The sequence below is a fragment of the Lissotriton helveticus genome, chromosome 2_1, assembly GCF_964261635.1.
Source record: "Lissotriton helveticus chromosome 2_1, aLisHel1.1, whole genome shotgun sequence".
Classification (NCBI taxonomy): Eukaryota; Metazoa; Chordata; class Amphibia; order Caudata; family Salamandridae; genus Lissotriton; species Lissotriton helveticus.
In genome coordinates, this window is record NC_136059.1 from 195,435,252 (window position 1) to 195,449,738 (window position 14,487).

At 43.5% G+C, this 14,487-nt stretch overlaps 1 protein-coding gene across 4 annotated transcripts in view; it reads right to left on the reverse strand.

Moving 5' to 3' along the window:
- Positions 1–2,849: 2,849 nt before the first annotated feature.
- NUDT2 (nudix hydrolase 2) overlaps positions 2,850–14,487 on the reverse strand; it is a 110,847-nt gene continuing 99,209 nt past the window's right edge. For 2 of the 4 annotated variants that reach the window (XM_078674710.1, XM_078674711.1), the window contains 2 exons: positions 12,760–12,899; positions 2,850–3,982 (listed from right to left, as the gene is read on the reverse strand). In XM_078674710.1, the coding sequence (XP_078530836.1) occupies positions 3,669–3,982; positions 12,760–12,889 (444 nt within the window). In that variant the 5' untranslated portion in view covers positions 12,890–12,899 and the 3' untranslated portion in view covers positions 2,850–3,668. The remainder of the gene's footprint in view (positions 3,983–12,759; positions 12,900–14,487) is intronic. The other 2 variants (XM_078674713.1, XM_078674712.1) reach the window with 1 other exon arrangement.

A 14,487-nucleotide genomic window follows, 5' to 3' on the forward strand; every position in this document is an offset into this window, starting at 1 on the left:
ATTTGTGATTCTGAATCTGCAATTCGCAAAAAATCGCAAATTCAGAATCGCAATGGGTACCTTGATACATATGGCCCTATCTTCCTTCTTTTTCAGAAAAATGTATACTTAACATTTTGTTAGCTTAATTTCACCCCCTCCCCTCCCCCAGTTTGCCATGATGAATTGTTGTTTATTATAATGGTACAGTGATACAGATGAGCAGTAGAGATTTTTTTTCCCACCTCAATTAAGGTACATCATCTAACAATTTTCACATGAATATTTATTTTTTGTTTATAAAAGGTGAAAAATTATTCTAGGCAGTGAGAGATACTCGGGAACGTGTCTTCACTCTTATACTCTAACCTCCTAGTTTTTTGGCAGTCCACATGATAAACATAGGCTGATACACTGTGTATTTTGGTGGTCTAATCTGGTCATTCACTGCACATATTTCATAGGTCGGGGATTTGAGCTAAGGCTGGTGTGATAAGAACAAGGATGGCCTTTTACTCTGCACACTGGTATTCTGCTAACCAGGCCCAAGTGCATGTGCTTGGGCCCATATAAAATGCTGAAATTGGCTATACTTCCAGTTGGCATGCTTAACTTACCTATAGGTTCCTAGTACATGGCACCAAGTGTACCCATGACCTGTAGCTTAAATGTAACTAGAGGACTGCAGTACACATTGTGCCACCACTAGAGTGGCAGAACCAAACACGCTGGGTCTGTGGCGTTTTGAAACTGCAAATTCAGACTGTCAAAATAGCCCCTTCTGACAGGCCTACACCCTCCATCTAATAATAAAAAGTCACACCTGAGTAGGCCATAAATGGCAGGGTGCATGGTATTTAAAAGTAGGGCCTGTAGAAGTTTCATTTTAAACATGTTCTTGTAGTGAAAAGTCATTAAAAACTTTAACTGTGGCAGGGTTAGCTGTTCGATTGAAAAACATTGGGAGTTATAAACAAATAAATGTATCTCACTTAGGGAACAGCTACTACGTTCTTTCTTGGACTTAGCTCTAGGAGCGAGTTCATACCTCATTAAGGTGCTGAGACAAAGGCCTTGAGTGTGGGGAGGTGTTCAGTTCCTCTGATAGGATAACCAGCTGGGTAGTTCCCAGGGACTTCATAAACTTCAAAACGGCGTACCCACTGTCACAGGAAGATGCAGTTAACACTGGGGCAACCATTGTCCCTCCAGTCAGTCACCATTCCCAGTGGGAGAGGAGCTACCTCAAGAACTGGTTTTGAGTGACCGGAGAGGAGGCCGGGTCGCTCATTTCACAGGCCATGCATCTGGGGTGGGGACAGGAACTCTAAACATGGTAAGAAAGGTTTAACATTTTGGATTTCGGAAGAGAGGGGCACTGGGAGAATTTTGACAGAAGGACACACAGGAACTGTTGTAAAAGCGAGTAGGGTCATCTCTGGGAACTTCTTTCATATTGGTTAGGGAGGGGCCAGGAGTCTCCTCTTCCAAAAGGCTAGTACCAGGCATAAATGTGGCACCCTGTTCAGAGGCCCTACAGGACCTTTGAAAGACATAATAATGATTCCACCTGCTGTTGAGACCTGCTCCTATTTGTAACCAAGAGAAAGAGTTGGACTCCATGGGACAGTTAGCAGACCTCCCGTTATGGCACACCAAACTGCTAGAATCCCTTTTCCTGATGATCCCAGCTCACTCTTTCCAACTGTACGTGTCCTTTACCTGCTCCAGGCTTCTGCTTGGGTGAGCCTTGTCCCCTACACCTCAACACCCAAGTGCTGTTCCCGATGTCCGTGCACTCATGGCTGTATCCAAATGTATTCCTCCTGAAACACTTGGGACCTCCAAACTTTTTGACTCCAAATACCTTTGGAGGACTGGGACATACCTGGCAAGTAAATCCAACGAAAGTTCGTTGTGCTGGGCCAAAGATTCAGGTTGCTCTCATGTTTAGCTCTTCCACAGCAAAATATCTATTGCAGTGGGATCTCGGGGAAAAGGTATCTGGCATCATGGAGCCTTGTTCAGCTGGCAGCCTTACCCCACTGGAGGAATGTGAGCTCCAAATACTTTACCAAGTAGAAACATAGAAATCTTCATCAGACAAAGGCACCAAATGTTTCCGGGAAGCAAGGGACCTTCCTAGGATGTGAATTGGAAATTACTTCAACTTGTAGAATTCCTGCCAAAACTCAATGGCTTCACCTGGATGTCATCCAACAACTATGCTGCCTTGTGGAGCTCTTCTCGGCCACAACCTGCTGCCTAGCCCATCTGAGGATTTTTGACTTCCATTTCAGAGACAATGAAAGTAAACTTTTAGACCAAGACATACATGGTTTCTGTATCCGACCAGCCTTACATCAAGCCTAGGTACCGGTCAAGCGCAACCAGATGACTGCCGTTGGTGCCTAATACCTTTTGGCTCTATTTTCATTTAATATGTTAAAAATGTATACCTCCAGTTCCCCTTACTAGAGTTTTTTTCATTTTGGTGTGGTTTTGTTCACCATTTAGAGCGTTTGACTTTTTTGTTGTGTTGGTACTTCTAAATGCTTTCCAAATTTTCTTCAGTTAATCCTATATACACTGAGGCATAGCTACCAGGGTTTGAGCTCAGGTTTAAAATTTTTACTGAAAACTTCACTAGACCTTCATTATTACTTGTGGTGGACTACCATCCATTCCCACTAATTATGAAGGTTTCCACCATGCTGCTCGCCCCGTAAAGGATGTAAGCTAATACTGACAATATCTTTTTGATCTTCCAGGGTGGCATATTTGGGTAACAATGGATGGTGGTCTGAGTAATATCATAAAGGAAGTATAGTGAAGGACTTGAATCATTAAAAAAAATGAGCATCTACATGTTTACAGTAACACAAATTGATAAAAGCCTCTTTATTTAATATGTTGGACTCAGTGCCCCACAGCCAGGTAGAGTGAGTTGCAAGCAAGGCCTTTTCCTACATTCAAATGTTCATACTATAGATTTTGCGAACTAGGTTCTAAATTAAAATAACATGTTTCTACCAGGGCTTCTCAAGTCCATGTGTCAGGACACCAACTGGGAGGAGTAGATAGTTGTGCTCTAATTAAATCAATCATAGATCATAACTAACTTAGCATGCATTCTCACCAATGACTAACGGTTGGACCGCGACAACCTTCCCCCCTTCATTCAGGATCCCTGCCTATTCATCTGAATTGTAAACCACTGGCAGGAATCACAAAGCATCGAATTAGTGGAAGAACTCAGCTGGGAGAGAGGCTAGGTCGAATAAAAGAAAAGAACTATGATCGTCATTTCAATCTTACATGTGAATGTGCCACCGAGGCTACACCCGAACCTGGAAAATCTCAGAATACACAAAATCATCCAGATTCCTTTGAATAAAGAGCCTCTATCCCCTTGGTGTTCCCAATTAATGGATTGCCCTTGTGCATGAAACAGCCATACCCCTCATTAGTTTTGCCTCATGGCAGCTTCTTTCCAATTGACTTGCAGAGACTTTGCAGGGGTCCTTCTACAGTTAAAACCTGAAATAACAAGGCGTTGGCACTCTAGCTCAACATGGAAATACAATCAGCTTTGAAGCACTGAAAAAAGTAATTGATATGCTATTTCATCAACCGTTGTAGAAAACTCTTTGACGTTCTGCTGGCTCACTTCACTTGCTCTGTTCATCTCATCCTGTTCTACAGAGAAACTCCTGTGCCTCAGTAAGAGCCCTCTGCATCTCCGGAAACTCACTCAGCCTGCATGCCTCCTGCAACTTCAGCCAGCGAAAGGCCTGGTGCTCATCAGAGAGCTTGATTTCTGTGTGATAGTCCTTCAGTTCTGCCAGCCAGTAGATCACCGTTTTAGGTTTATTTTTCACTTTATAGTTAAGCTCCATTTTGAAACTCTCAAAGATTTTAAAATGGCTTGAATCAAGCCCGGCCTCTTCCTTGGTCTCACGCAGGGCCGTTGTCAAGTCGTCTTCACCGGGATCCACATGACCTGTACAGAAACAAAAATATCGAAGATGGGCAAACCAATCATCTTCAGTGATTATTTTAAAGTCTATTTGTGACTTACTCTGTAACACTAATGCACCTTTATCCAAAAGTGTGTTTCCTCTAACATTGTTTCTTCAGAGAGTGAAGGTTCATTCAAAACTATCAGTCTGTGACTAACAGCTTGTCATTTGGACAATATTGTTACAAAGATTAAAAAACAGTTTAAAACAGTGTACGTTGTTCAGTTTATATGGAGTTTTTCTATGTGATACAGTGGTACACAATCGGTGATGGTGCAATGTACAACAAGTGTGTTATACAGATAGAATTTATTACAAACAAACAATACATTTCTCCAATCAAAACACAGCACAAAAGGCCTGGCAACATCTAACCTGGTGATATGTTTCTTTCTTCTCTAATAAAAGAGAGAGGGACCCCGCAACCAAAGGGATGGGGTACCGAAATGACTATTAGGTCAAGCAGAAAATCCCTTTGGGACACCTTTTGTAATAACACAATATTCAACAAGTAATAAAAACACATAACATTGACATGAAGCTATACTCATGAGGCAAGACAAAAACGAAATTATGAAAAGTCCTGAACAATTTATTATACAATGCAAAATTAAAACACAATTAAACACCGATTAAAATAACGGGGAAGAGCATAAGTTTAAGGAAACATTGGATTCCTATTTCATAAAAAAGAAGGTGTGAACAGAAAATTAAATTCTGCAAAAACATCCGAATTATCTTCTAAGCATTGTAAGACACAATCCTCCTTATATCATGCGACGCGTTTCGGTGGATCAAATGATTACCCCACCTTCATCAGGTTTGTACATAGTTTCTTCCCCAAAATATTCTTCAACTCACAAACCTTCACGGCTTCTAATGAGTGGTTCCTACGTGAATGGAACACCTTGTATCACCAAATGAGTTAAAAAACCTCTCAGGGTCAGTAATCTTTATGACTGCTTGAACACAAGGTGAGGTGGAACAATTTTCCGCTGTACTCTAATCAGCTGCCGATATAATGCATGATATGCATAATATGCATTGGTTAAAAATACGAGGTGCTCAGGGGACACACGGTTCGAACGAGGCAGCGTCCTCTGTCGGTCAGCAACGCACAGACACAAAGTTGTCGTGCACAAGTGGTTCCAGTATTAAATATTTTCGGATACCACCTAAGTTAGTTAAAAATGCCGTCGTTCCGAGTATCAGTAACCTTCATCTTTCTGTGAGAGGTGGAATAGTGTAGACTGGAGTGGCGTGGAGTGAAGTGTTGTAGAGTGGAGCGGGGTAGACTGTCGTAGTGTACAGTGTAGTAGTGGAGTGCGGTACAGTGGAAAAGAGTGCAGTGGAATAACATTGAGTGTTACTGGCATACAGTGTAGTGACGTAGAGTGGAGAGGCATATAGTGAAATACCATACAGTAGAGCAGAGGTCTTCAATCTGTGGGGCACGACCCTCAGGGGGGTCGTGGAGTCCTGGGAAGGGGGTCGCAGACTCTGTCAGAGCGTTTGCCTTAGTGGCGTCAGGCTGATTGAGGGTGCTCGCGGGCGGAGGCCTAATTCACACCGAGGGGTGAAAAACATCAAAGCCTCACTAACAAGTAAAAGGTCTTTTAAAAGACCTGTGAAGTACTCGGGTGTGGCTTTGTGTGTGTCCCTGAAGCTGTTTCAGCCGGGCTCACATACACGAGGGGGGGGGCTGTGGGGCAGGGAAGGGTGGGGCAGGGGAGGAGGCTGTAGCCCTTCGAGTTCAATGGGCATTGCGTGCCTGGAGCTGTGGGTCCCGCCAATAAAGCACGTGAAAGGTCCTCTCCCCCCCCCCCCTCCACGTCCCATAAATCATTGGTTCAAGTGCCAGGAGCCCTCATACCTGGCGCCTGTGCGGGAGAAATGTGCCTGAGAGTCTTTTCTTCATGGTGAGATGTTGTTACAGCCCGTCTGCCCCCCCCCATCGACCCCCAGCAGGGAGGCACAGAGATGCCCTCCCCTGAGAGAAGAAGAAGGAAGAAGACGCAGAGAGACCCTGACCCCCCTCCCCCATGAGAGAGGCACAGAAAAGGTGGGTGGATGAATGATGGGTGGATGAATGATGGGTGGGTGGGTGGGTGGGTGGGTGGGTGGATGGATGAATGATGGGTGGGTGGATGGGTGGATGGATGGATGTATGTATGATGGATGGGTGGATGGATGAATGATGGGTGGATGGATGAAGGATGAATGATGGGTGGATGGATGAAGGATGAATGATGGGTGGATGGATGAAGGATGAATGTATGGATGGAAGGATGAAAGGAAGGATGAAAGGGTGGATGGATGTGTGAAAAGGTGGGTGGATGAATGATGAGTGGATGGATGAAAGGATGGATGAAATGAAGGATGTATTGAAGGATGAAAGGGTATATGGATGTAGGATGTATGGATGGATAAAAGGTAGCATGGATGAATGATGGGTGGATGGATGTGTGAAAAGGTGGGTGGGTGAATGGATGGATGAAAGGGTGGATGGATGAAGGATGATGTATTGATGTATGGATGGAAGGATTAAAGGGTGGATGGAGATGGATGTATGGATGAAAGGGTGGATGGATGAAGGATGGCTTGATGGATGGATGGATAAAAAGTTGTATGGATGACTAAAAGGTTGTATGGATGGATAAAAGGTTGCATGGATGAATGATGCATGGATGGATGTGTGAAAAGGTGGGGGATGAATAATGGATGAAAGGGTGGGTGGATGAAGGATGGATGAAAGGGTGGATGGATGAAGGATGGATGTATGGAAGGATGGATGCAAGGGTGGATGAAGGATGGATGGATAGATAAAAGGTTGTATGGATGAATGATGGATGAGTGAAAAGGTGGGTGGATGGGTAAAGGATGTATGGATGGAAGGATCAAAGAGTGGATGGATGAAGGATGGATGGATGAAAGGGTGGAAGGATGATGGGTGGATGGGTGGGTAAAGGATGGATGTATGGATGGAAGGATGAAAGTGGATGGATGGAAGGATGAAAGGGTGGATGGATGAAAGGGTGGATGGATGAAGGATGGATGGAAGTGTGAAAGTGTGGGTGGATGAATGATGGATGTGATGAGGTCTAACAGGTGCATTTATGGTTGTCGATAGTTGTGGATGAGGAGTACCAGCTTCTAGAAACTTTTGTTGGAAGGAGGTCCTTACGCCTAAAAAGGTTTTACAAGGGGGTCTCGGCATCAAAAAGTTTGAAGACCTCTGCTGTAGAGTAAATAGAGTCAGTGGAACACAGTACAGTGAAGTAGGATAGCGCAGAGTGGTGTAGAATGGAGTGACATACTGTGGAGAGGCGTATAGTGGAGTGGGATATCAGTGGAACTGCATAGAGTGCAGTGTTATACAGTGGAGTCGTGCACAGTAGAACAGTGCAGCGTGTATTGGTTTACAGTGGAGTGGCAAAGAAAGGAGTGTCGTACAGTTGAGCAGCATACAGTTGAATAGCGTATAGTGGAGAGGTGTATAGTGCAGTATGTTAGCGTAGAGTTGGGTACAGTGAAGTGTTTAGTGGACTAGTGTGGAGTGGAAAATAGTGGAGTAGAGTGTTGTATAGAGGATAGCATAGAGAGAAGTACAGCAGAGTAGTATAGTGTCGTAGAATTGAGAGATGTACAATATAATAACGTACAGTGGATTGTCAGAGTGCAGTGGAGTGGCATAAAGTGCAGTGGCGTACACTGAAGTGGTGTACAGTGGAGTAGCATATAGTGGAATAGCGTGTAGTGTCGTAGATTGGAGTGGAGTGGATGTGCTTACAGTGTATTGGGGCACACTGTAGTTTCATAAAATAGAGTGTCTTAGAGTGCAATAAGCGTACAGTGTAGTGGTGTGGATTGGGGTAGAGTGGAGTGTGGTACCTGAAATAGACAGCGTGAAAGTGAGTCAAGGGATGTAATGTGGAAGGAAAATAGATGATTTGGTGTAAATGGTAATTTTTGATAGTGTGTGAATATTCTAAGCAGTGTTAAAGTTAACAATTATAAAATACTTAGTTATATATTGTGCTACAGCATACGGTGGTACATGTGCTTGGTAACACAATGTGTGATTATTTTCATGGCTGTGTTGTTTTCAGCACATTTTGTCTGCTTTTCTACGTTTCGCTGCAATCTGTTAGGATCTTAGATCTAGCTAAGCAGTAGGTTTCATTGTTGTTTTAATAAAGTGAGGATAGGTAGGTAAATGCATTTATAATTTTCTACACTTTTTTCAGCAGTTTAGGGAGAACTGGGTATTTTTTCTTTAAATTCGTTTTAAAGTAGCACGGTAATTTGTAGGTATTACCTTGGTACTCTGGACCTGTTACTGAAGATTTAAATGTGTTAAAAATAGAAAATAGGCCCTAGTAAACTATATTTGTAAAATATAGTGCACTACATTGTATTTTCTATTTTTTAACATTTTCTTTTTTTTTGGTACCATGGTATGTTCAGTTTTTAAATATATAGAAACGTATAGATATTTTAAATCCAAGGGCAAAAAGCAGAACACAAGCAAAGTGTACCCTAAAACAACATAGCTGCCTTTAACTTTTGTAAAGGTAGCCCATTAGCCAATCACATAAATACTTGTCATCGCTATGTACTGCGGTACTTCTGTGAAAATAGCACAACATTTTGCAAAAATAAATAAAAGGACTTATAACTTAAAAAATACCTCACCCTACTCACCTGTAGTAACCAAAACATCATCTGCGCATCATAATGTCTAATCCTGCTAAATTTCATGTACATCTGATTAGCCGTTTTCGCTCTAGGCAAGATACAAAAGTTTATTGAAAATGCATTGGTTGTAAAAAGGTGTTTTGGGACCTCCCCCTTTTATTATTGCACCTCCTTGACCAACTACTGCAAAACTTAGCATCATCCACTAATGTAGAAGGAAGAATGGGTCTGCAAGGTTTTCATGGAGATTTATCAAAGAGGTGCAAAACTAATAATGGTGAAAAATCTAAGGAATTCCTATCTCTGGTAACACGAAGTATAAATACAAAGTGGCTACTGCCATTCTGTAATTATTCCAGGCAGGCTATGTAGTCCTTAATATTGATTATAATACATTAAAAATCATTAAAGTGTTAAAATACCCTGGTCTAGACTGATGCAACTCACTCTTAAGATATATAAAAAAATGTTGGTTCTATTTCCCTCCAAACCTTCTGTTTAGTAGTCATGGGAGAGCGGACACTGAGCCCCTTACAGATTCTCTTGCCTAGCAGCTGGAGTTCCCAATTCTGTGACATCTGGTTGCCTCATCTAATCACGATTCTGCTTGGCTTGTTCCAGAGGCCTTGGTGGCACTGAGCAAATCTTGCTTGCGCTAAAGCAACATTATGAACCTTAAGTGGTCATTCCATGGGTTTCATATCTTTGGCTATCTGCCTTCCATACGGAAGCCCGAAGAGATACAGATAAAGCTTCATTGTGACATAAACCAAACAGTATGAGTAATAAATCCTTATGTGAGAACTTCCAAGGACAGCCTCAAATGTGATCAAACCTAAAATATTCCTTGATGATCAATCATGTTATTAGCAAGATCAGAAGAATGGGAGACACTGTGTACATCTTGGGTTGAATGGTAATACATTGCAGACCCACCATGCTGTATTCTGAATTGTGTACACACCACCGCCAGGTACAATACCTCTCGATCAGTAAGGCTGGCCTGAAGCATTTACTACCAATCTTTCTGAGCACCAGTCAAGCCTGCACATACTGAGGCCCGGCATACTGCAGATCTAGAAAAGCCATTATGGCTAGCTTGACCTTCACATAAGCCAGTGACAAATTAAAGTGGCAAGAAATCGTCTTGGTATTCTAGAAGATTCAGTAGAAGAATCAAATATACAGCAGTCACATAGCCTAAAAGCCTTAAACTTTGCCATGTACCAGTGATTACAAGATTGGGGATGACCAAAACAGGTGAAATACCTTCGGAATCCTCTGGTAGAAAATTGCAGTCCTTTCTGGGGCTGTATGGAACCTTTAAGACTGTTGTCAAAGAGATTAACAAAGGTTGGAACTTCAGAGGGAAGTCTCTACTGGTACACACTGTTGATGGAGGAGATTCTAATGGATAATGTAGAGCTGTGTTCGCAGTGCACTGAGGAATTAATGGGCTCACTGGATATCCTCCAAACAAATTTTACTCTGCATCAGACTGTATGATTTGCACATTTTATTAATCACCATCTCTTCACACTACACAAGAAAATGTGATCTAGGGAGCAGTGTGCCTTATATGCTGCAAAGAGGATGCCATTTACTCTTATACGCCTGTATACTGTACATGCTTGGTGGTATATTATTCTCAATAATCCAAGGTTACACAGTAGCCAGTGTAGGCCAGAGACATATCACCTCTGGTGGCAGTGAAGAGCCTGAGCAATGAGCAAGTGAAACTTGTAAATTACTTTTTAATTCAATCATCTAAACTATTCAGATGCTAAAACCTCTTCCACCCAGTTTAAAACCTAGTATAAAACACATTGTATACACATCAATAGCGTTACTTAATCAGGGTTACATTCACCATTAATGGACCTTTTCTTGATTTTTTTTTTTTTTAAAACAACGTTACCATTACTACCGCCTCGTCTGTGCTGCGAGACATTAACTAGTCCAAAGCTTGGCCCATAGTCCTGATCATCTTGGCACTGTTAATTTGAGGTTTATGTGGTATTTCCTTTCAGACATACCAGTATAGCATACAGTGAGCTAATTCGTGTGGTAGAGAAAAATGGTGCACTGGTGGCTACTTCGGGGCAATGTAGTTCTTATCCACAACAAACCACATCACAAAGGTGGTGGTGTGCTTCAAAGTCGTATTCACACTGAGGCTTTTAGCCTTTAAAGCTGTGTCATGTTCAAATGATATTTCATGCATGGTTGTATGACAGAGGCAGGCATTGCTAAACCACAGGAGCTTCTACCACGCAGCTCAAACCACGAATCTGTCTTAACCTCGCATTCCTTTACCACGCAATTTTGTTGTAGAGGCATGAATGGTAAGTGGTATGCGTGGTTAAGATCGCCACTACCCCAACCCCTTGCCCTAAGCACTAAAATTCTGATCCCCTACCTTGCTCCCCCACCTTGAGGCTTAAACCAGCCCTGCCCTTTAAACTACTCTTTCCCCTTCGCCCTGCCCGGAGGCCTAAAACCCTGTCTTCTGCCATAAAACTACCCATGCTCCCGCCCTGAACCTTAAAACCTACAACCGCACTGTCAATATAACTACCCCAACCCCTTCCACTCCCGTGAGGCCTAAAACTCTGCCCCAATTTAAAAAAACCAACCCAGATCCCCCACGCCCGGAGCCCTAAAACTGCCCACTCCGAAAAACTCCCCCTCCAAACCCAGCCCTAAAAATCTACCACTCCCTCCATCCTCAGCCCTAAAAATCTGCCCCTTCCCAAAAGTATCCCAACCCCCATCCTGAAACCAAAAATCAACGCCGCCCCTAAAAACTACACCCCCACCCCCAAAAACCAGCCACATCCCCACTTACCTGTCCACATCCGGAGCTTCCTGTTCCAATGCTTCCTCCTCTTCCCCGCGCCCATCATGAACACTAGACCGCGGCCTGCCTTAACCATGCATATGTGTGGTTAAGACAGATGTGTTTTTCAGGCAAGCGTGGCTGCGCTTGCGCTGTTCAGGCGAGCGTGGCTGCGCTTGCGCTGTTAAGGCGAGCGTGGCTGCGCTTGCGCTGTTCAGGCGAGCGTGGCGGCGCTTGCGCTGTTCAGGCGAGCGTGGCGGCGCTAGCGCTGTTCAGGCGAGCGTGGTGGCGCTTGTGCTGTTCAGGCGAGCGTGGCGGCGCTTGCGTTGTTCAATCGAACGTGGCTACGCTTGCGCTGTTCAGGCGAGCATGGTTGCGCTTGCGTTGTTCAGGCGAGCGTGGCTCTGCCCGCATTGTTCCGCCCGTTCCTCTTCATGCATTCTCTGCAGACTTAAATTCCTATCTCTTCCTGGGAGACAATTGACTTTATTCAACAGACCTTCAGTCCAATCGGCGATCAACAAGCAATTATCTTTACTAGTTAAAAGGTAGTAAAATGCATGAATGCAACCTCATTTTGCAAACCTAAAAAAATGGCCCAGCTCAAGGCTCAGAGCATCAGTTTCAAGCCAAGTCGGCAGCTGAAGGATTCTCCTGGTTACATGTCATTAGCATTTTCGCAAGACTAGATGCGTCTTCTTCACCTAATCTTTATTGTAAAATTCGGATTGCAAAATACTGGATTTCAAAAGGAGCACTCTCTTCGTACGTGCCGATAATCCCTGTTTTTTTTAGGGGGTGAAAATCCTTCCAACACCATAAATTTTTTTTGGCAGCCATTTTGTGACATTAAATCAATGATGACAACTCCCACACTGATTTCTCATTTGTAACATATGATACTGGATTAGGTGCCTACCATTTTTATAGCAATTTCAGAAGGCTGTATGATCATGCTACTGTTGCAAGGCAACTTTGGATAGGAGTTGGACACCATTAACAAGTGTCCTAAGGCTTTCTGATCCATTATGAACTCCGGAGTGTCTGAGCTTAAGAAAAATTCATTCTATTGATGTGGATATGGTGGCATAGTTTACCCAAAGAGTAGAGTTTTCTTGGATAAGTTGGGAACCACCTTTTTAGGAGTACACCACTACAACATGACAAAGTGCTGTCAAAGAAGGTTACGGGGGAAAATTAAAGTAGGTACTGTCTTATCACCTTTAGGCGGGGTCCAGTGATTGGTCCCGTAAGATGTTTGCAGCAGAAGGAATTCGATGTCATCGCCAGAAGGGGGAGCTGCTTGTCGCAGTCGTCTGCAGATTATCAAACCACATGCTCTTAAAGCCATGATGAACCTACTGAGGACAGAGGAGAAAAGTACAAGTTAATTCTGGTGGCAAGAAAGAGCATCACTGTACAAGCTTCCATAATATCAATTGTATTATTGAACTAACTACACTGTATACCAAAATGGCTTCTAAATGAGGGGTAATTCCAGTTGTCCTCTGGAAGGGAAACAATTTACATTTGCATTTGAATAAAATGATGTTGGGACTCTTAACAGAAGAACTGGACACTCAAAGGGGAAATCACATACACAAGGCAGGGTGTGGGAAAATAAATCTGGTACTGTTCCGAAAATGGGAGGGTGGTAGAAGCAATATATTTAACAACCGTTGGGTATTTAAACAGAAAGACAAATAAATCTTTAGAGTGTCAGAGAAATCCAGAAATTGCATAAAAATATAAAACAATAACGGGAAAATATAAAATAGATACATACACAGATTACAGGGTGTCAGAACGCCTTTCAGAGGGCCTTGGGGCAAGCAGGGGTTAGTGGTTCCAGCCATGGGGGGTTAAGGCTTTTACGTCTGGTGTCCCAGAGTCCAAACTACTATGGATTCTGAGAAACGTTGCCAAGTACCCCTGAAACACTTGTTGCTCTGGAATAGCGTTGTTCAATGAGTCTAAGGCTCTCTAGGGGGAGCCAGGGTGTATGAGGGGGATACTAGGGAGTGAACACAGGCTCATAATGCAGAGTGCACCCAGCAGTAGCAATAAATCATTGTCCAGCCAAATACTCACTTTTATGGAAAAAGAGAAGTAATTTATTTCTACAGATAGAAAAATACGACATTCACAAACAACAACACATTTCCACTGAGGTTGGGGCATTAGTGTTATTTTAGGTGGCCCCATTGGTTCCACTCCCTCCTCGTTCCTAGGGACAGTGGTTATACCCCATTCGCTATAGGCAACATCCAGTGCAAGACGCAACACCAGTCAGAGTCTCAAAGCCACTTTGACTCTAATTTAAAGTCAACCGTGTTGCAGAGCCACAACGCTAACCAGCAAGCAAAGTCCTCAGTGTCCCACTAACCAGAAATCAGTCTTACCTGCAGGCTTGGAGCGTATGGAGTTCCGCACCCAGTTTGTGGGCGCTTGGAGCAGTAGCAACAGAATCAGGAGAAGTCACTGTATGCAGCCCAGGCAGGCTGCACTTACCGATGCAGAGTTCCTTAAACGCAGTCACAACACCGAAGCGACAAGAGGTTATACGAAACAACTCCTTGTATGGTAAGTGCTCGATCCCTTGCTGACGTGGCTCCTACGGCAGCCTCATTTCACAGGTGGGGGTGGTAGACCAGGTCACATATCTTTTTGCTCCCTGTGACTCCCTCTAGCATTTGGGGTCCCTGTATTTTCCCTGAACACGTGCTTTAGCCTGCTTGGCATACAGGGAGTCATCAGCGGCAGCCTCTCCTATCCTTAATATACTTAATGAGCAAACTCTGGACGCACTCTTTTTAGTAGAGTGGGTGTCTGCTCTGAGATGGATGTTCTAGATGCACTACCTGTAGGCTAAAGCATTGTAAGATGTGACCGAGTAGGACAAAAAGGTGGCGAAATCGCCATTTTAAAACAAATCTGGAACTGCTCCCT